The 20,038-nt window shown below is 32.7% G+C and overlaps 3 protein-coding genes across 6 annotated transcripts; 2 read left to right on the plus strand and 1 right to left on the minus strand.

Annotated features, from left to right (window-relative positions):
- The first annotated feature begins 162 nt into the window (after positions 1–162).
- Positions 163–15,355, plus strand: LOC108004033 (uncharacterized). 4 transcript variants are annotated; one of them, XM_062084077.1, is made up of 16 exons: positions 163–363; positions 3,720–3,878; positions 3,967–4,176; positions 5,564–5,765; positions 8,023–8,183; positions 8,267–8,395; positions 8,454–8,633; positions 8,741–8,983; positions 9,134–9,673; positions 10,820–11,032; positions 11,308–11,471; positions 11,743–11,890; positions 12,048–12,162; positions 12,675–14,428; positions 15,126–15,182; positions 15,264–15,341. In XM_062084077.1, exons 1-14 carry the CDS (start codon positions 361–363, stop codon positions 14,045–14,047), a joined length of 3,840 nt encoding a protein of 1,279 aa, XP_061940061.1. In that variant the 5' UTR covers positions 163–360; the 3' UTR covers positions 14,048–14,428; positions 15,126–15,182; positions 15,264–15,341. The 4 variants fall into 4 exon arrangements, with proteins under 4 accessions (XP_061940061.1, XP_061940060.1, XP_061940062.1 ...); XM_062084076.1 differs by having other exon boundaries at positions 12,675–14,727; positions 15,264–15,339; XM_062084078.1 differs by having other exon boundaries at positions 10,823–11,032; positions 12,675–14,727; positions 15,264–15,339.
- On the plus strand, positions 14,456–17,150 carry LOC114576757 (uncharacterized). Its single transcript, XM_062084000.1, has 9 exons — positions 14,456–14,462; positions 15,126–15,182; positions 15,264–15,391; positions 15,440–15,592; positions 15,663–15,867; positions 16,023–16,171; positions 16,248–16,463; positions 16,554–16,655; positions 16,729–17,150. The coding sequence occupies exons 1-9, from the start codon at positions 14,456–14,458 to the stop codon at positions 16,810–16,812; spliced, it is 1,101 nt and encodes a 366-aa protein (XP_061939984.1). The 3' UTR covers positions 16,813–17,150.
- LOC108004035 (inner centromere protein) lies at positions 16,471–20,029 on the minus strand. The gene is made up of 4 exons (XM_017066678.3): positions 18,740–20,029; positions 18,155–18,573; positions 17,928–18,068; positions 16,471–17,841 (listed from the first exon to the last, which is right to left on the minus strand). Exons 1-4 carry the CDS (start codon positions 19,366–19,368, stop codon positions 17,684–17,686), a joined length of 1,347 nt encoding a protein of 448 aa, XP_016922167.1. The 5' UTR covers positions 19,369–20,029; the 3' UTR covers positions 16,471–17,683.
- Positions 20,030–20,038: the final 9 nt, after the last annotated feature.

A 20,038-nucleotide genomic window follows, 5' to 3' on the forward strand; every position in this document is an offset into this window, starting at 1 on the left:
TTAAGTGTAGAATATAGTATATTTTAAGAAGTATATAATTAAACATGTTGAAACGAATAACATTGATCACAAAACTTCATTATCCTCTTCATTATAACGTCGTATAACTACTATATTCTTTCTGAATAATAAAAACCATGTTTGACTGGGACACGTGGAAAACTTCTGGCTAGTCGACCAACAGACACTTTAGCATTCGTATGCGTTTTATCGTGAAAGTTTTTCTCATAACAAATATTCATTATTACAGTGAAATGTAAGTGATAAACCGTTGAAAATAGTTCTCGTTAAAAGATCACTTGCACAAGAGTTTGGTTGCAGATATTTTCATCAAAATGACGTAATCCAGAAGATATAAAAATGGTTTGTTGACATGATTTGTTAAAATATATTTTTCGCAATTTCATCTTTTTTTCGCATCATATTATCCACGCTACTCTGTATTATTTTCCTGTGAAATTGTTAATTTATTAATGCGATGTGAAAGAAATTGTTTAATAGTATTTCGAAATCGAATGAAACTTCGATATTTGTTAATTAATAAGTAAATATTTTCTTAGATAATCACATTTATTTAATAATCTCTCATATCTTATCAATAGTTACTGGATAAGATTCGTGTAACATACATAATCGATATGTCATTGCTCCAGAGAATCGATTCTGGTCGAGTTGCAAGCTAAATAAGTAAACGAGGTAAACGACAAGGAAATGGACAAAACATTAAATTTATCTTGAATGTTATAATCGATAATCGTTAAATTTGGATCGTTCCAAGACAGATTGAAAGGTTGATAAATAAAAAATACGCGTCCCGTTCTTTTATTTTTTTTTTTTTATTAAAGAGAATCGTAATTCGACAAACACGATTGATAAATATTTATAAAACAAGTTTTATATAAAGCTTAAATATAAATCAGTTTGTTTAATTATACAATTTATAGATATTGAATTATTTTCTTCTTTCAGAGTTTATCTTCTTTTTTATAAAAGAATTTTTACATAATGATTTTTACATTCTGCGTAATGGTTTTTGCAATTGAAACGATTAAGAATTATCGAATTTACAAGTCTTCGATTTTTAAAAATAATTCGACTCGAGGGGGAATCACCAAACAAGTTGTTGGCCTTGTTCAGTTTTATCAACCGGAGTGACGGGTATTCAAGGATCACCGTTTTATTTTCTTTAGCTATTAATTATTTGATGAATTAAATAAGGGGATTCACTAGATTTAAAAGAGGAAAACATACAAATTAATAATAAAATAAATAGATATAAAGAGGATCAAATATGTTCGGCAGATTGAATAAGATGAAATATTCATATACAAGAAATATGTTACGATCTTCGAAAACATCCTTTATAAATTTTTCTTCTGAATTTTTCAATCTACGATTAACGAATCGACTATATTTTCATTATTTATATTCCATAAATTAACCAATACAAATTTTCTTCTTATTTGTCATCTTTTCAACTTAAAATCTTTTTCCTGAAACTCTGTCTAATTATAATCTAATTACGTATTACATCATTATCGTCTTCGCGAAGAAAAAAAAAAGAAAGAAAAAAAAATAGCGTTCCACTTCCTCGTTATTTTTTTCCAATACCATCCAGCGAATGTCCAGTCTCGATGACCCTCGGTGAATTCTATGGAAACGTGTTCACAGGTGGCGTCGCGACGCCCTGAATCGACTTCATTCGCGACGCTTCCTCGTATCGCGCACGTTCTCTTTTTTAACTCCGCCGCGATTCAATTCACTGTTTCGTATCACTGTGAAGCTTTTTCCTTGTGTTGCGCCATGCCGCGAACATATGATCTCGACATGACAATTCTATGAAATCGATCAGGTAATTTCTCGACTCATCGGTGAACGATCGACAAAAATAAAGATGATAATGCATGATGCACACGATTTGTTCACGATTTTGGTTACAGCCAGATATTTGTCTTTGCACACATTGTCGTTTTGATCTGTGCACTTTTACTTTGTAATCCTTTTTTGTATACTCTTTTTTTTTTTTTTTTTTTTTCTTTTTTAGATTAGAATTCTTATTGAGAATTATAATTATAATTATAGAAATGTATTTTTTCAGGATAATTATTTGATTATTCATTTCAGTTGGCTTCACTTTGCTTTATGATTACTTAACATATGATAACTTGTGATAACTACTTATGATAACTTAACGCGTTCAGACGAGAGATTTCCTTGTATTTTATTTTAATAAATAATAACGAACGGTACAAAAACATGATTCGTGTTTAAAAGATTAATCAAATTCTTGGCTGGATTTATTATTAAAGTGAAATGTCCAAAGAATGAAATATTGCAAAAATTAGTACTTATTGTTTTTAAAAAATGTTAAAATGATGTTTTTTAGAATTGATTTATGTAAATGTGTCATCCACATGTACCACTTAGCAAAATATATGAAACCTATCTTTCTTGCGAATTTCATAATGCAAATAAAACATGCAATTTGTAACGATAACGTTACATTAGATATTTTTATTACATTTGACTTTACACGCGACCAACGAACTAGGAGTAGTTGTAATAGGAAAAATGAAATTGCAAGCGAAATTACTTTAACGTATTATTTTTTATACAAGTAATATTTTTTTTGGAAATAATTTTATAAGCAATAATTAAAAATTGAACGTAAAAGAAGTTATGAATGCTGCAATAATCTTTAAATTTTGTCAGAAATTTTTATCTTTTATTTTTCATCTTTTATTTGATAATACAAAATACTTTTTTTTCTTTGTTAATTGATGAGAGATAAAATATTGAAAAAATATATTGAAAAAATAAATTTTAATATAATGTAATATAATATATCGTGAAGAAATAATAATATTTTGGTAGTTTTGAAAAATTATGTTATTGAAAATCTTTGTTTTTGCATTTCATAATTTTTTGTTCTTTAAAATATTATATCTTATTAATCGTGATGATGGAATAAATCTATATCTATATATAATATCTAATATCTATATTTATTAAAAATAAAAAGAATACAAATTTTACAAGTTTTTCTCAATTTTAATTCATGTATATTAATTCATATATTGTTCATCATATGAATCAAGAATTTTTGGAATTTTAAACAAAAATAAAGAAGAATTTCTATTTTTTAAAATATTATTCTATATAAAAATTAGAATACATTATTAAATAAAAATGCGTATATGTAAAATATATAAAATTAATAAAAAATTCTATAAAAATCCATATATAAAAATAATATTTGTAATTTATTCATGAATCTTAAAATTGTTCATTCATAATTATTTCTAATTAATTTGTTAACAACACATTGTGAAAAATTTTTATAAACGAATCGTATCGTGTCGAATAATCTGTGATTCGATATGCTTGGTCACACAGAGTTTCGATTGGATAAGCTTGATGGAGAATCAATAGTGAACATTTTAAGAATTGATTCATGGTCACGTATTAATGGGTAGATTATTACTTTCTAGATAAAAGGTTTCAAAATTTAATCATTTTCCATAAATATATACGCAATCATTAATTTATGAAATTGTTGAAATTTTATTTAACAAATTTTCCATTTAATATTTCCAAAAATTCCAATTCAAGTTTCAATATTTAATTATTTTTCAATCTTTAATTTATAACAATTGAAATTTAATTTAATTTTTTCAAATTTTTAAAACTACTTATAATAATATTAACTTAATTTTCAGATACAAATGAATGCAACAATATTAAAGTCTTGGCTACTACGAGGAGAATTTGAGAAATTGGAACATGTTGTCCTAGAAGGACGTGGAGCACGATTGTTGGGTGAAATTTCCCCAGATCTTAGAACTAGAGTCTTCCTAAAAGGACTCCCAAATTACTTGGTGTGGCGTATATTTTTTTTTGTTTTATATTAAATTTAATTTTTATCAAATCATCTAATTTTTATATGTTGTTTCTTTTTTTTCACAGACAAAAATCTCTTACATACATGATGCAGTTTCACGTGGGTCTTTGACAGAAACGCAAAAACTTATACTCGAAGAGCCTAAAAAGAAATTGGCTATTGCGAAAGATCCAGCTGGTACTCCTTTGTTGCACAAAGCAGTATATCACGATCATCAAGATATCGTTGAGTGGCTTGTGCAAAATTATCCTATTACCATTCAACAGAAAGACAGAGTAATTTTTATTATAAATTTCTATAATATATAAATTAAATTATATAAATTTTCGATTTCGACTTTTTTCATTGCACGTTTTTTAAAATTTTTAAATATTTTTATCGTGATTTCACATTTGAAATATATATTTTTTTATTAATATTTTAAAATTTTTAAATAATTTTCAATTTAAAAGATGTTTTATTTGTCAATGATTCAAGTAAATTCAAAGTACTATAATATTTTGGGTTTCTCTTATCATATCTAAAAGTTACATACTCAAATATCTATCTCTTCTTAACACTTTTAATTCATATTTGTGTACAAATCATAAAATAAGATAACCATAAGAAAGAAAAAGATAAGATCTAATTTAGAGATGAGATCTAATTCATTTCATTTAATTTTTATTCTCAACAGAGATTAATAATTCTTGCATAAAATTATCCTCTCCACTTTATATTTTACATTATTTTCTTCTCGAAATAAATAGAGATACATTAGAAAATTATTTTTAATAATCATCATTAATTATTCTCGCAACATTTACAATTACTCTATCGATCGTTAAAACGTGAATCTCGATGAATTAATTAAGTTAATTTGCTTCTCCATTTATTACGAAATCGTTCTCAAGGCTGTCGTGACGATAATGTTTACGCTTCATCCGAGATATCCAAATGGTGAATAATCGAAAAGTCAGCTTTTCGTAACGACGCTCGTCTTTTCTGGATCGCGTGACACGGCAAAGTAATGGCAAAGTGTAAACCACCTGTTCTTCCCTGCAGCCATCCGGCTTCGCGTTCAGGCGCACGCAGCGCCTTGAATATGCCAACCGCTAGCTTCTCACCCCTTTTATCCACCCCTTTGATCTCGATTCAACCTTTATTACTCGCCGTTTAACCGTCGCCGACTTCGCGTTTTACTCCACTGTTCCCCCGGGATATTAATTCCCCTGTAATGTCGCGCTTTTTATCGTGGACAACTGTCTCTCGGTGAAATTATTTCGAGAAAACGTTTATGGGAACATTTATGAATTGAACAATAAATTAAGTAAATATTAGATTTGAATATTCTATTCTCGCGTCTGATCAATATGGTCAACGTAATTATAAGCTGTCGATAGTTCGAAAAATATGGGATATGAATGTGGGATAAGAACTTTCGGTGATTCGTTTCTTAATTTCAATAATAGTAGTTTGGGAAATTATGTAAATTTTCGATATTGTTTTAAGTTTCTTTGAATAGGAATTTATTAACAATTAAGTTTCGTAGATGAAAAGGCGTCTCAAAAGATGTAATCAAAATAAATTAATAAAAAATTTGATCGACTTATTAATAGATTACGTTGTTTGTTATGGATTTCAAATATTGAAATTGAAATTTTTCTTGATTTTGATTCTTAGGAAGGGAGAACAGCATTGCATTACTGTGCTTGTTGTAAGGATCCTGAAGCGATTTGGGATGTTCTCATAGAAAACGATTGTGACGCGAGTATCATCGACAAAAGGGGTAATCCTGCGGCTTATTATTTGGAGCATAGCTCGGAAATTGAGCTACCGGAAGTGGAGAACATGTCGCGCCGGAAGACCAGCTTTGGCAAAGAATGTGAGCAATTACGATTATTTTTATGCTTTTTAGAGTTCATATTGATTTCGCGATAAATGTAAGGTAAATAAAGAAAAATGTATTTTCAAAGCTATGCATAAACAAAAATCTTTAATAAGTTTATTTTATTAATGTTTTATCGAATAACAACAATTAAAATAGATCAGTGGCAACCTTGCAAAACTTCACTTCGTTCATTTCCCACTTTTAATGGTTATACATTCCTTGACTTATACCCTATGGATTCTTCTCGGTAATGACTGGGAAGAATCAATAAAACTTAAATTTATAAAGCAAGGAAAACTGTTTCGATCGATAGGATGAGACACATTCTCATAATTGTTAGTTCGATTGATCAACGAATTATTTAGGAATCTTCAAAAATTATTAAATGCGTCGAAAATTATTACGATGCGAATTCTATTTCTAATTCTACTTTTGATTCATTCGATAATACATTTTGTTCGATCTTCAAGAGTGAAATTGTAGTAAGACGTATAAAGGAAAATTGCAAGCTATCGCGTGTTGTAAATATATTTCCTTTGAGAATCGACAAACGAGCTATTTCCTGAAAAATTTTTATTCCTCCATTAGATTTTGAATGGTAAATTGTTCGAGGAAAATGCGATAAGTGATTCGACAAAGTTGAAATTGAATTTTCTTGGTAAAAAGCAATCAATCTTATAGAAATTTTATAAATGTCGAATGATTCGACTTGCGACGAAATAAATAACTTCATTGAACTTGTCCCGTAGAATCGTGAATAACTCAACTCGTTGAATTATTAAGGCCAACGATATAAGATTATAATTAAATTGATAGATCTTGATAGATAGACGTCCACCTGTTACAAGCGAATAATTTATTCTACATGATATGAATTCAACTTTACAGTGAGTGTAATACGTACAACGTATACTGACATTTCTGCCAACATTGATTGATCTATTTATTAAGGAAACAAAGAATACTGCAAACGTGTCAGTGAGTGACGAGGTCCGTGCACTCGGTTAACTTATCAAAAATTTATTAATTCACCGATAGAACACGCAATCTAAATCGATTAAAAGATAAAGCTTGCACGCATGTAATTTTAATTAAATCGAATTATTATAATTCAAATTTTTCCCTCTAAATTAAATTAATTATTTATAATTTCTTACAATATTGTTTAAATGTTTATTTTTTAATCTAATCTATTTTACGATTAATTATCATTGATTATTTATCAAAGCAGAAATTTTATTATTAATTTTTTCTTTCCGTTTTGTTTTATTTATTTATTTTTTTTTTCTTAGAAACAATTGAACACTCGACAATTAAACATCGGTTAAGTGTTTTTAACACGTAAAAAAGACATTACGTGATTATCGATGTAACTCTTCGTTAAAAATGTCAACACAAGATATCTCGTTTAATTTTCCCAGCGACGTTATTAAAGTTAAAGTTACGCAAAAGAATAAATGATTCATTGGTAGTATTGAACGTATGTCATAAATATCTATTTTAATTGCAACACATTTTACAAAAGAAGAAATTTCAATTTCTTTTATTAATACAGATCAAAAGAAGAAACAAAGACGTATTATAAATTATTATCGTTTCCTGATAATTGATATTAAGAGAGAAAATCTACAAATCTCATAAGCTTTTGATTCCAAGTTTCAATAAGGAAACAATGTTGAACATGAAATCGATGTTTGCTGCTAAAAGAAATCCCCGAGTATCTAAAATATTTATCACGTTTCCTCAACACGCGATGTACATTTTACAAATCTTGTCACTTATAAATGTTTAATGAAGTCATATCTCAAATAGGAAAAGGTCATATCATTAAAACTCATACTTTGATACTTATTTTCCTTTTGTACTTATTTTTAAGTGACATTTTAAAGTGTCACCTTTTGTTTTCGAAATTTAATATTCCAGTTCGTTTGAAAATGCCACTCATGCACACTATCTTCAATGAAATTTGTATCCTTGAAACATATGTTGAATTAGATTATCGATCAAGCGTTATTCTTTATTCGAATTAAACGAAATTAAATAAATAATAAAAATATAAAATACGTATGCACAGAATGCTCATCCGATTATAAATTATAAGTTTATGTTAAGAGGACGTAAAATATTCTTATTATCGATTTTCCTTCGAAAAAGGATAATTTATATGAAAAATTTTTCGATCAAATCAATTTTGAAAATCACTTTATTATATTTTCGAGATTAAAATATTATTCCAAACATTATTCCTTAGGCTTAGACTTCAAACCTTCGAACATAAGAATATGGATTCACAATCGAGATATAGGAAAACTGCAGCAGGTTTTGTGGGAGGGTCATGGGAACAAATTGCGTATGGAGACCAGCAACAATCCTCGAGTGAAAAGATTTTTAGAAGCTGTACCCTTCATTATGGTTTGTCCAATCTTTCTTCTTCATCGATTCCCTATCCCATTTTCAAAAATATTTCTCAATGATATAAAATATCTGTGTTACAGGGTACCGTGAAGGATGTTCACACATTCGTAATAAATAACGATTTAGAAGAGCTCGAAAATAAAATAGAGGCCACGTCCCCAATCGTTCTTTACGGCAAAGATGGCAACGGTTTGAACGTCTTGCATAAGGTACGAACGTAATAATTTTATTATTTCCCTTTAAATGTTACGATTCGATAATCAACAGGCTTGTGGCTTGAGGTACACGGAAATCGCAAGAAATATCCTCGCGAAATTCCCTTCCGTCGTGGAAGCGCAGGACAATGACGGAAAGACTCCATTGCATTACGCGGCTGCAGCCAAGGATGATGGAACTTTGTACAATTTGTTAGTCGAGTACGGAGCTGATGAAAGTAAACTAGATAACGTGAGTATTCCATGCATGAATTTTACGATAATTTATAAAAATATGATTATCGTAAAATTGAAATTTAATTTTTATTACGAAATTTATCGATGAAATTTTGTAACCAGAGATTAAAGGCGCCAGCATTTTACAAAAATCGACCATCGGACATAGACCAATCACTGTTAAACGTGATACCGGAAGCGCCTCGAGTTGCAGGGACATCGTATCCTAAACATTGGGACTGGAGGATTTTGGACGCGGAGGAATTTATACTTAGAGGAATGAAGAAGGTTAGCAGTGCGGATATCGATAGTGCATTTGGCAGCGCGGAATCAGCACCGAAAAATCTCAGCAGATCCATGGAACAGGTAATTTTAATATTGTTATAATAATTTCTTTCAATGGTGAAATTTACTTTACTCGAAAATTTCTTGAATTAATTTCCTAAAAACAAAAAACATTCAGATTGAACAAAGAATTTTTAAAGAATCAGATGTTTTTATCGTTTTATTGAGCAGATAAAAAATGTGGAGGAAGATCAAAAAGACGAAGAGGAAAACGCGGAAGACGCGGAGGATGCAAAGAACGGGGAAAACGCGGAATCTGTTGAAAATCCGGAGGATACCAAAAACGAAGAAGATGCGGAAGATGCGGAAAACGGGGAAGATGTGGAAAACGCAGAGAAGATGGAAGAAACGGAAGAAGTAGAGGCGGCGGAGAATCCAGAGCCAGAAACCACGGAGGAAGATAACGAGGAGCAGGAAGCAAAGGTCGAAGAAACGGAAGAGAAGTCGTCGGATGACGACGTGGTGACAGGTGCAGAGATGCAAGAAACGGAGGAGAATCCGGAGAAGTCGGAGAACGAAGGTGAGGAGGAGAAAGGGGAGGAACCGGAAGGTGAGGATAAAGCCGAAGAGGATAAAGAGGAAGCAGAGGAATCGCAGAAAGAGGAAGAGGGCAACGAACAGGAGGAGGAGAATAAGACGGAGCAAGAAGAAAGAAAAGAGCCCAGTACCGGTGATTCTGGTGTCGATGATCCCGGAAACGAGGAAGACCAGGTACAGTCATCATAAAAATAGTCATCATAACATTAGACGAGTCAAAAATTTTTACCAATTTGTTAGCACAAAAAAAATTACATCATCAGCCTTCGTATCGAGAAGTAAGATATGAAATAAGTAATATTATAATTTAAACGAACTTCAACTTCAAATTTAGTTAATTATATAAGTGAAAGATTATTAAAGATGAAAAATATAATTGACTCTTTTGATTGTTTGTTCATGTTTAGTCAGCCAGCTTGTAGGTATATAACGAGTAATTTACATTTGCGATTGTAGATGACAGGATATAATTAGAGTATATCATGTATATTGAAAATAAGAAATGATCGATATGGAGATTATTATACAGTATGTTCTTTGTCACGCACAAATATATAATAATAAATAAATGACTGAACAAGGAACTTCTCTTATAACTTATGCACAGACCCATTAATTTATTTTTTTGTTTTTTTTATTAATTTTATTTGACACAGTAAAAGATATACAAATCGTTTTCCATTGTTTTAATATCGAATCTTTTTAATAAATTTATGAAATATACATATTCATAAAATATGTATTTTATAAAATATTCTTTCTACTTTAAAAAAAAAGATCTTTTTTATTTTAATAAAATTGTCACGCCATTATTCGCTGTTCAAGATATTATCTTATAATATATATTATTTAAATGTAAAAGTATTCCCAATAGAATTTTACTTTTCTATCCTATCTAACATCACTTTTTTTTATATATTATTAATATATACATTTCCATTCTACAAATACAAAATAATCAAACCATTAAAATTTCCATTCTATGGAAATTAATATAAAAAACCAAAACCTATTTTTAAAATATAATAATTAATATGATTCACGTAACAAAAAACGAATTGAAACGAATTGAAAATTTTATTGCTCCACTACCATTAATACTTTTCCAAGATAAACTTGTGTGAAAAAACACAGTGTCAAAGAAACAAAGTAGTTTCGATCGCGTTTCACACTAAAGCGTGCACACGCACGACGAAACGCAAAGTAGGCGAGAATTATCGATTTACCGTATCTAGATTGTCACGTGAGATTAATATTTTCCTGTATCGATCGTCGGGTTGTGACGTTCGTGCGCATGGTTTTGCACTTGGAAATGATCAGCAGGTGATCGTCGGCGAACACGAGGAGCTTCCGGAAGCAGACTTGAACGAGGGCACGATGACGGCCGATCCGGAAATCGAGAAGCTGCTGGAGACCGGCAACATGGAGCAATTAGCCACGCTGGTGCTCAATGGCGAAGGTAGAAGATTGGTTGGTAGGCATTCAGGGAATGCCGAGCTGCAGACGTTCATCGATCGTGTCCCTTCGTACATGGTAATATAAAAAAATATTGCTCGCCTCGTTTCGTTTTTATAAACATGTTTAAGATATATATATATATCTTATTAGAAGCAAGAATAATTCGATACAAACCGGTTTTTTAACTTGTTCATTCATGAGATAGCTTGTAAATATAGGTTATTTATGGCTTGTCTGGTTTCTGGTGTAATAAATTTTGCATTAGATAAATTTATTGAAGATTAATGAAGTAAATAATCGATTTTTCCCTCAAATAACATGTGATAAGTATCGTCTATCAATCGTTATAGGGGAAAATTCATGCTGTGCATATGGCAGCGCGAGAAGGGAATCTGAGGGATCTACAAAGCGCCTTAGATCGTCGCAAATTTGCAGTTGCAAGAGATGAATCATCGCCACGTGGCGCAACGCCTCTTCACGTTGCAGTGATATTTGGAAACACTACTATTATCAGGTAAATTAAACGCAACACATCTACGTTTCATCGATATAAATGTTAATTTTTTTTATCGAATTATGCATTAATATTTATGAAATACAACAACTTGATTGGAATAATTTTTCATAAAAAGAGAGACAATGAAATGACAATGGAATTATATTGAAAAATTCTATCGTAACGTTTCACAGGAGATCAAAAGCAAGAATAAAATGAATTATCTTCGTTCAATCGTGGATTATCGATTTCTTTATTCGACTTGTTTAATCTTTTACGTTTTCATTAGATATCTAGCAGGCAGGTTTCCAGAAACTGCACACGCAATCGATCTCGATGGCCGAACACCTTTGCACTATGCAGCTACACTAGCGGACAACGGTCATTATTATAACCTCCTACTTCACTTGGGTGCCAATCCTTTAGTTCAAGACAACGTGAGTGCAATCTTGATAATAATAATTTGATCCATTGTTCCCAATAGAAATCGACATGATTAAATTTACGAAAAATTATATTCTGAATAATGTAATATTCTCTCATTCGTTTCGTTGATGTCGATATATTTTTTTTCTACCATTATTGTTCGCATAGTTCGGACAAAAAGCGGATTATTACAAACAAGACCAGTCCGAATTCTCTCACAAATCACTCCTTCGCGATTTCGGAGCTAATGAGAAGTTGGCCGACGAGATATTGACGGACAAAGGTATTTCATTCGAACGAGGCACTTACGAGCACCATCGATCACTCCTAATGAATCTGTTGACTACGATCGTTTAAGGCACTATACGTACTTTCTTCTGAATATAGAAAATCTAAACTACGAACATTACCTCATTATCTAATGGTATTGATCACTGATTTATTTAGTTACGTTTCAATCACCTTGCTTTCTCATACGTGTTACCATACGTCTCAAATCAATCACGAATAATTAATTAATCACAAATTCATATAATTTTCTAAATATATAATAATTGAAATATTTGTCCTACAAGCAATCACAATTTAGTAAGAAACTAAATGCTCCAAATCAAAAGGTTCTAAAATTTTCCAAGATCCTCTAAGATCAACTAAATCAATATCAATTAATTGGCATGAATCCATTGCTGTTAATGATCCATCCTGTTGAAAAATTTCCTCATTAATTTATCTCCGCGGCTGTTTCCACCTGGACATCCTCGCTCTGGCGTGCACTCTCGTGGCCGAAAAACGAAGTTTCTGGAGGCGACCTCTATTCCTCGCGCCGAGACTTAAACGAACCAGAGACCCTAGCTACCCTGGAGAGGTGTTTCCGTCTTCTGATCGGCGCGAGACACGGTATGACACCAAAATCGGCTGGGAACTCCGGTACATTGATCGGTCGTTGCCTGAAACGGCCTACATTCGATCGTATCAAGCACCGTGTGACACGCATGGACCACAATCTCTTTGATGTGATCTGGCCTGCTTTTAAGAAATACGGTAATTACAACAGCAACGCGAGCAGCGCTTATTCCGTGATCAGCAATATCGCGGACGAGGACGAGTCGTTGTCCGTGGTCGCGCCGGATTACGAGAGTTACATCGTGTTCGCCGAGTTCTTCGACCCTTTGATCAGAGACGTACATTGCGTGACAGCCAGCGGTGATCTGCCCGATCATCCTCTTCCGAGATTCTTCTACGAGGACGAGGAGGGCGAAGAGAGTTACGATACACTGGACGAAGTGACTGTGTCCTCGATCGATGCGTACGATCTCGATCCTTTGGCCAAATATGTTCAAGCTGGCGTGATAGAGTGTTGCAGAAATCTGGAGAATTATACTCTTCCGTTGACACTGACTGTGAACCAGCTCGAAGAGGTGGAACAAGAGATCACCAATCAACTGATGAGCCAAGAGGTCTCGACGATGATAGCAGAGGGTAGCAGCGAGGACGAGGCCGGATCTTACTTCACCCTGAATGAGATTCTGGACCAGCCGAGTCCCATCAGAGCCCAGCTGGCTGCAGCTGGCCTACTTTTGCCGATCACCGACTTCGAGCTCCACGACGATAAACGTCTTCACGGGAAGCACTGGCCTTACGGTCGAGGAGTGTACGTGGCTTCTGCCGGCGACCTGGCTATTTGGGTCAATGTTCAGGATCACTTGAGGATCGTTTCTCGGACAAGTGACACTAGACCTGGCTTGATCGGCCATGCCTACGCGAGAATGGCGAAATTGATCATGGTGTTCGATTCGAAATTGAAATTCAAAAGGGACAAAAAGCTCGGATTCCTAAGTGCACGTCCCTACGCAATTGGCAATACTATTAGATTTAACGTGATAATCAAATTCCCCGAATTGTCGAAGGAATTTGATCATTTGAAGCATCTGTGCGTCGTTCGAGGGCTAAGTATACGGGAGACGGTGAAAAGGGATACGGTACGAATCGGTAATCAACAGTCGTTGAGCATCACCGAATTACAGACCCTTCAAGATTTCTCGAGGGCCGTGCTCAATGTTCTAGCGTTGGAGAAGGAATTGTCGATAAATAATTCGTTGAAAATTGCCACCTTGATCGCGGGCCTTTTTCGTAAACGAAACAGCGTTAAACAGCGTTTACAGAATTGAGAGGGAGGAAACCGATCAACCGATAAACGAAAGTCTTTATTTTTCATCAACTCTTTGTATTATATTTGTATCTTCTTCTCCTTCTTTTCCTTCTTTTTTCTTTCTTTTTTTTTTTTTATAAAATTAAAAACGGAACAATATATACGCTTATACATGGAATCCTTCTGTGATAATTCACGAGCCAACACGTTTGACTGTCAAATTATCTCCCATCAGACTGAGGAAATATATAGGGGAGATATGTTAGCGTATGTTGAGAATGAAAGAGACAAGAGAGACGTTGGAAAGATGTGTGTGAACGTTATTCTATTTCTCGTGCGACGAATGATATGATAGACTTAAATGATTAACTACTAGAGGAACAACTGGATTAATCATTAGGTTAGTAGAACGAACAGTTATTGGTACATGAACAGTATGCTTTGACATGTTGTCGCACGACACCATGCTTACGTGAAAATGTGTATATGTACCTGGAACGGAAATTTACAGAGATTTAAAATGTTCTAGAAGATTGGAAGAAAAAAAATAGGAAATGGGGGAAATTTAAAAGCTTGTTTATGTGTCATGCACGAGTTCGATGTTCACACGAAACAGAAATGGCGTAGCACATGTCTTTCCAACTCGATGTCTTTCCAATACTCAATTTTAAGATAAATTGTATATTTTATACGTATATTGTACGTAAATGATTATACATAAACGAAATCCCTCACCTCTCACTTTTATCAAATGTGATTTTTTTTTTATTGTTAAATTCTCGCAATTTTGTGTAAACGTGCTTTTACATATTTCAATTTTATATTTATACGCTGTAAATTTGTTTGCGATTTATACGTGCAACACGAATTTCAGAGTGGAGTGATGCACCTTGTGTTCGTGATGCACCTTTTGTTTATGGAAGATTTGCTTTTTTATCGTTTTCGAAAAACAAAGAATAATTAAGACATAAACGTATTGCACTTGTATTGATATAAGTGAAAAGAAATAGAAATAATCGTTATATAAAATAAGTGCAATAGGTAATTTCTAAGTATTTTATCTATTCGTTTGATAACAATAAAAATTCATATTTCAGACGACAAAGTGGACATATCGATATTTCGAGAAGAAGAGGGTCGCTACTTAGCATCGTGTAAGACTATTTTAAATGAATGATTGAACAAAAATTTCATTAATTTGATAAAAGTGATTTAAAAATATAAAATTTCTATAGCACTCGGTGATCCATTGATCAGAGGTCTGACAGAAGTCGCCAATAATCGTCCAAAAGATCCAGTTACTTATCTGGCTACTTATTTGTACAATTTTGCCAATAAAAGCAAGAGCAGCCCGCAGGAACAGGTAAACAAAATTTTAAATATAATTTTGAAACAATAAATATGAATACGCGTATATCTTCAGGAACCTAATGTATTGATCATTCCTGATCGTCCCGAAGGAAACATAGAGAATATCGAAAATGAGAATGGAGATGAGGATGCTGGTTATCCACAAAGTCCGGGTTCCGATGTACCAGAATCAGCTTTTAGCAATCCTAATAGAGTACGATTTTAATTAGTAACTAGTGTATAATATTAAAGATATCAATATATAATTAATGAAATGAATTCAGGATGAGCATGGACAAAGCGTTATTCATTTCGCTGCCATTAGATCTTATCCAAAGGACGGCTTGTTCCATCTACTTCAAGAAAGTCAAGTTAACGTTGGCTTCAGAGACGAATTGTACAGGACGGCTAGAGATGTAGCTGAATTGGCAAATATTAGAGAAAATATCGACGAAATTGATCGTTACGTGGCTTATTTAGCAGCAAGAGGTTAGCAAGATTTAATTTTAGAAAAATTTTAGAAAATACTATAGATAAATCCAAAAAATTCTTTTTAATATAAATCATAAAAAAAGAAAAAAAAAAGAAATTCGAATCAAAAGGATTATGTGATAAGTGTTATGTAACTTGTAACGTTTGTATAGGTGAAACAGAAAAATTAGTAGAATTATTATTAGAAGGATACGATCATATTTTGGATGTAGAAGATGAAGGCGTGAATATTGTAAATATTGCTGCGGAACGAGAACGAGAAGCAACTGTACAATTTTTACAATCTATTCCAAATTATGTGGTAAAATAGAAAATTTTATTATATTTTTAAGAAATATCGAAAATTAATATATCTAAAAAATATTATTTTTTCATAGACGCAACGCGAAGAAGTGCATCATGAAATCAGAACAGGCAATGTAGCAAAAGTGAAGGAATTATTAAATAAAAATAATGGTGGAGGGAAACTATTGGCAATGGGAAAGAATTCAATGAGTAGATGCGCCCTTCACATTGCAGTACTTCGTGAAAATATAGAACTGGTCCAATACATTGCGAGAACGTATCCGGAAACTTTACGTATCGGTGACAATGTAAAAATTAATTTAATAAATCATTTATTTTCGATTCAGTTGTAAAAAAAAAAAAAAAAAAGATGTAAGATTTTTGACACTCCATTTCAGTTGGAAAGAACAGCTTTACATTATGCAATGGGTTTACTAACTGTTGAAGAATTAAGTAATATTCTTATCAAAGCGGGTGCAAAACGTATAGTGAAGGATTTAGTAAGAAATTTTTATATTCTGACAAGTAGCTAACAATTCAATAATAATAATCTATAATATTTTGAAATTTTAGAAATCACGGCAACCTTCCTATTATTTCATGAACAAATCAGATATAGAGAGACTTCAAGAAGAAGAAGAAAGTATGATCAAATAGATCCATTGGACGATGCTAATCACCGTGTAATTGTTCACTTACACCTTTAAATATTTGTGTGTATGAAATATGACATACATTGAGAAAGAATAAAGTGTATATTCAGCAGAAGATAAAATAATTATATGTGCCACTTTCTATGTCCTCTTGTGTATTGGAATTATTCTATTTGATCAATCTTTGATATTCTTTTTCTCAAGGTATGTCTAATGTAACGAATGAATAGAAGCACTCTCCTGATCCCGTGTAAAAATTACGATTATATAATGAATCTACGTCATGTAATATACATTACAGTATTAATAATACAAATAATAAAAATATTCAGTTTTTCCGTATACATTTCTTTTAATTATCATCACGCAAGTTCTCCTTATTTTGCTTCCATATTTTTTCTTTTTTTCTTTTTTTTTTTACTATCTACAAATCTTCGAGTAGATAAAAATGAAGGTAAAGGAGATAATTTTCTCCTTCGTTGTCTTAATGCATCTAAATATTGGTCGAAGAACGCTGTTCGCGATTAGCTTCAGATATATGTTAATATTCATTGTTAATATTCATCATAGAAGACGAACGTGAAAATGTGTATGTATCAAAGAATATTTGCTAGAAAATATAATTATTTTTTATCAGAATATCTACTATGCCGTAATGCGTGTAATATCATTCCAATTGTACGGTATATCCTGCACAAGGATATCCTACGAACGTACACGAATCTGCGATCCAAAGTAAGTATAATGATATTCTTTGTTTCGTCCATTACTTCTCTATAATTCTATTTTACTTCGAGGCAATAGAAGTATTTAACCATATGATCATTCTTCAAACCATACAAATTTCCCAAGTTCCAATTATACGACGATTTTAATCACTGAAAAGATGTTGCATTTCTCTTACTGCTAATCTTCAGCTGACTCTGTGTTTTTCTACCAACATTGAATGCATCTTCCTCGACGTCCTCGGTGTCGTCGATGATTCGCTGCCATGGCGTAGGATTCACGTATGCTGGTTTAGCTTTTTGATGAGCTAATAGTAAGTGGAAATTTATAATCTCAAGTAAATTTTTATCGTTAAATTATAATTTTTTATGTAAGAAAATAAAAACAACTAACGTAAAAGTCCTTGCGTGGCAGGCTTCGGTTTATTCTTCGCCATCTTGCGCCAATTTTCATAAGCTTTCGTGCTCTCCTCTAATCTCTTTTTCCTCTCTTCTTCGAGTTGTTTTCGTTTCATTTCCTCTTTTTTTTGACGTGCTACAGACGAACATCAGAGATAAGAGGAATTATCCGAGGATAAAATGAAAAATAATCGAAAATTAATTGAAAAATATTTCTTTTACCTTTTTCTTCTTCCTTCTTTTTACGTGCCCATTGACGAAGATATAGAGTTTTCACAACAGCAGCTTTATCCTCGACCTCTTTTAGTTGTTTTTGTAACGTCAATTCTTTCTCAATAACAGCCTTCTTCTTCTCCTCTTCTTTTTTCTTCTTCTCGGACCATTTTAAGAAATTTTCTTTCTCTCGGAATTCTCTTTCTTCCTTTTCACGAGCCAGTTTTTCCGCCTCTATTTGCTTCTGTCTCTGAGCCTGTTCTTCCTCCTCCTTTTTTCGCCGCGCCATTTCTTGCTTTCTTCGTATCCACTCGCTGTAAGTGATCTTCTTGGCAAGATACGATTCGTTCGATTTTTTCTCCGATATTCTGATACTGGATACCGATGAGGTAGAAACTTGTACGATCCTATGTCCATTAAATGTGTATCTACATGACGAGAAACGATATTTTGTTGGTCTCAAAATTTGATATATTATTCTTCAACATTGTTAAATATCGAGTGAAACTTCTAAAAAATCCCATAGAAAAAATAATTAAAGGAAATAATTGAAATACATCAATATTCGTTTAATTGATGAGATTATTAAAATACCTTTGCACTTCCGATTCGACTTGCCGAAGTTCGTACTTATCGTCCGCTTCATCAGGAATCCTACATCGTCTCTCGATTCGATTTAAAGGTGTATATGAAGTCACAGACTTGGAACGAGCGATATCGGACTGTAAGGATGCGGATGTGGTCGGTGAATTTAAGGAATAACAACGATACGTTTCTTGAGCTGAACCTTGATCACCGGCATGATTCATAAACGAAGTGGCCAGACCATTGTTAATAGACAGCGTGGACATCATATCGTTCATTTCCGCGGAATCACCGCAATTAGGTACGTGCCGTCCATCGTTTTTCGAATTGACTCTCACTTGAATTTCAACCTCGTGTTCTACATCCTCGTTATTTAAGGTCTCTGCATAAATTGCCGGATTGATGAATCGAACTTCGGTACCAGATCTGGAACTAGTAGGAATTGCACCACAGCGAATCATCCCGTTGCTTCGAGAGGTTTTTCCTTGGCCATCATTAGGCATGAAATTTTTCGAACGATCGGAATTTATCATACATACACCGTTTATAGTCTCGGCATTTTTTACGGCGTGTATCTCATTAACAACATCATCATCTTTCTTCCAATCATACCAGTTGTCAATGTCGCTTTCAAACATCGTCAAGTGACCTTAAATCCTGATCAGGCAATATGCGATGAAGGTTACAACAGACAAAAGTATATCGAAATTTAACAACTCGTCACATATCGTTGGCTTCCGGTGGTGTCTTACGATTAATCCTTAGGAGTCCCGATGGAACTCACGTACGCATATTCGTCCATGTTCCGCGCGCGATGTTGTACTTTTCGTTTATACAAACAATGACGAATCCCCTGTTAGCGACTGTATACTTCAACGTGAAATTTACCATATAAATTAATACAAAATATGTTCGTGGGGTATCGCGTTACGATTTCGAGTTTGACGGAGGTGCCACCTTTAATCAAGAGGAACACCTTCCATTAAGCGATTCCTGATGACACTAATTGAGATTCGTTAGTGTCTTGATTGATACCGTAGATTATTCTAGTAATCGACCAACAAGAAAAACAGATCACACTCGATGCTTTTCGATATATTATATACGGATTTAATTACATCTATATTTAATTTCATTTGCTTTCAAATAAAAATGATAATCAAATTTAAAAAAGAAAACATAACAAATAAAAATTTTTTTTTAATATTTGTTAATTTTATGTTTTAACTTACTTTCAAAAATAATTCAGAAGTTAGAAACAAAGTGCGAAAGCTGAATTATTTTTTGAAGGTAATGATACACAAATAT

The sequence above is a fragment of the Apis cerana genome, linkage group LG13 (genome assembly GCF_029169275.1).
Source record: "Apis cerana isolate GH-2021 linkage group LG13, AcerK_1.0, whole genome shotgun sequence".
Classification (NCBI taxonomy): Eukaryota; Metazoa; Arthropoda; class Insecta; order Hymenoptera; family Apidae; genus Apis; species Apis cerana.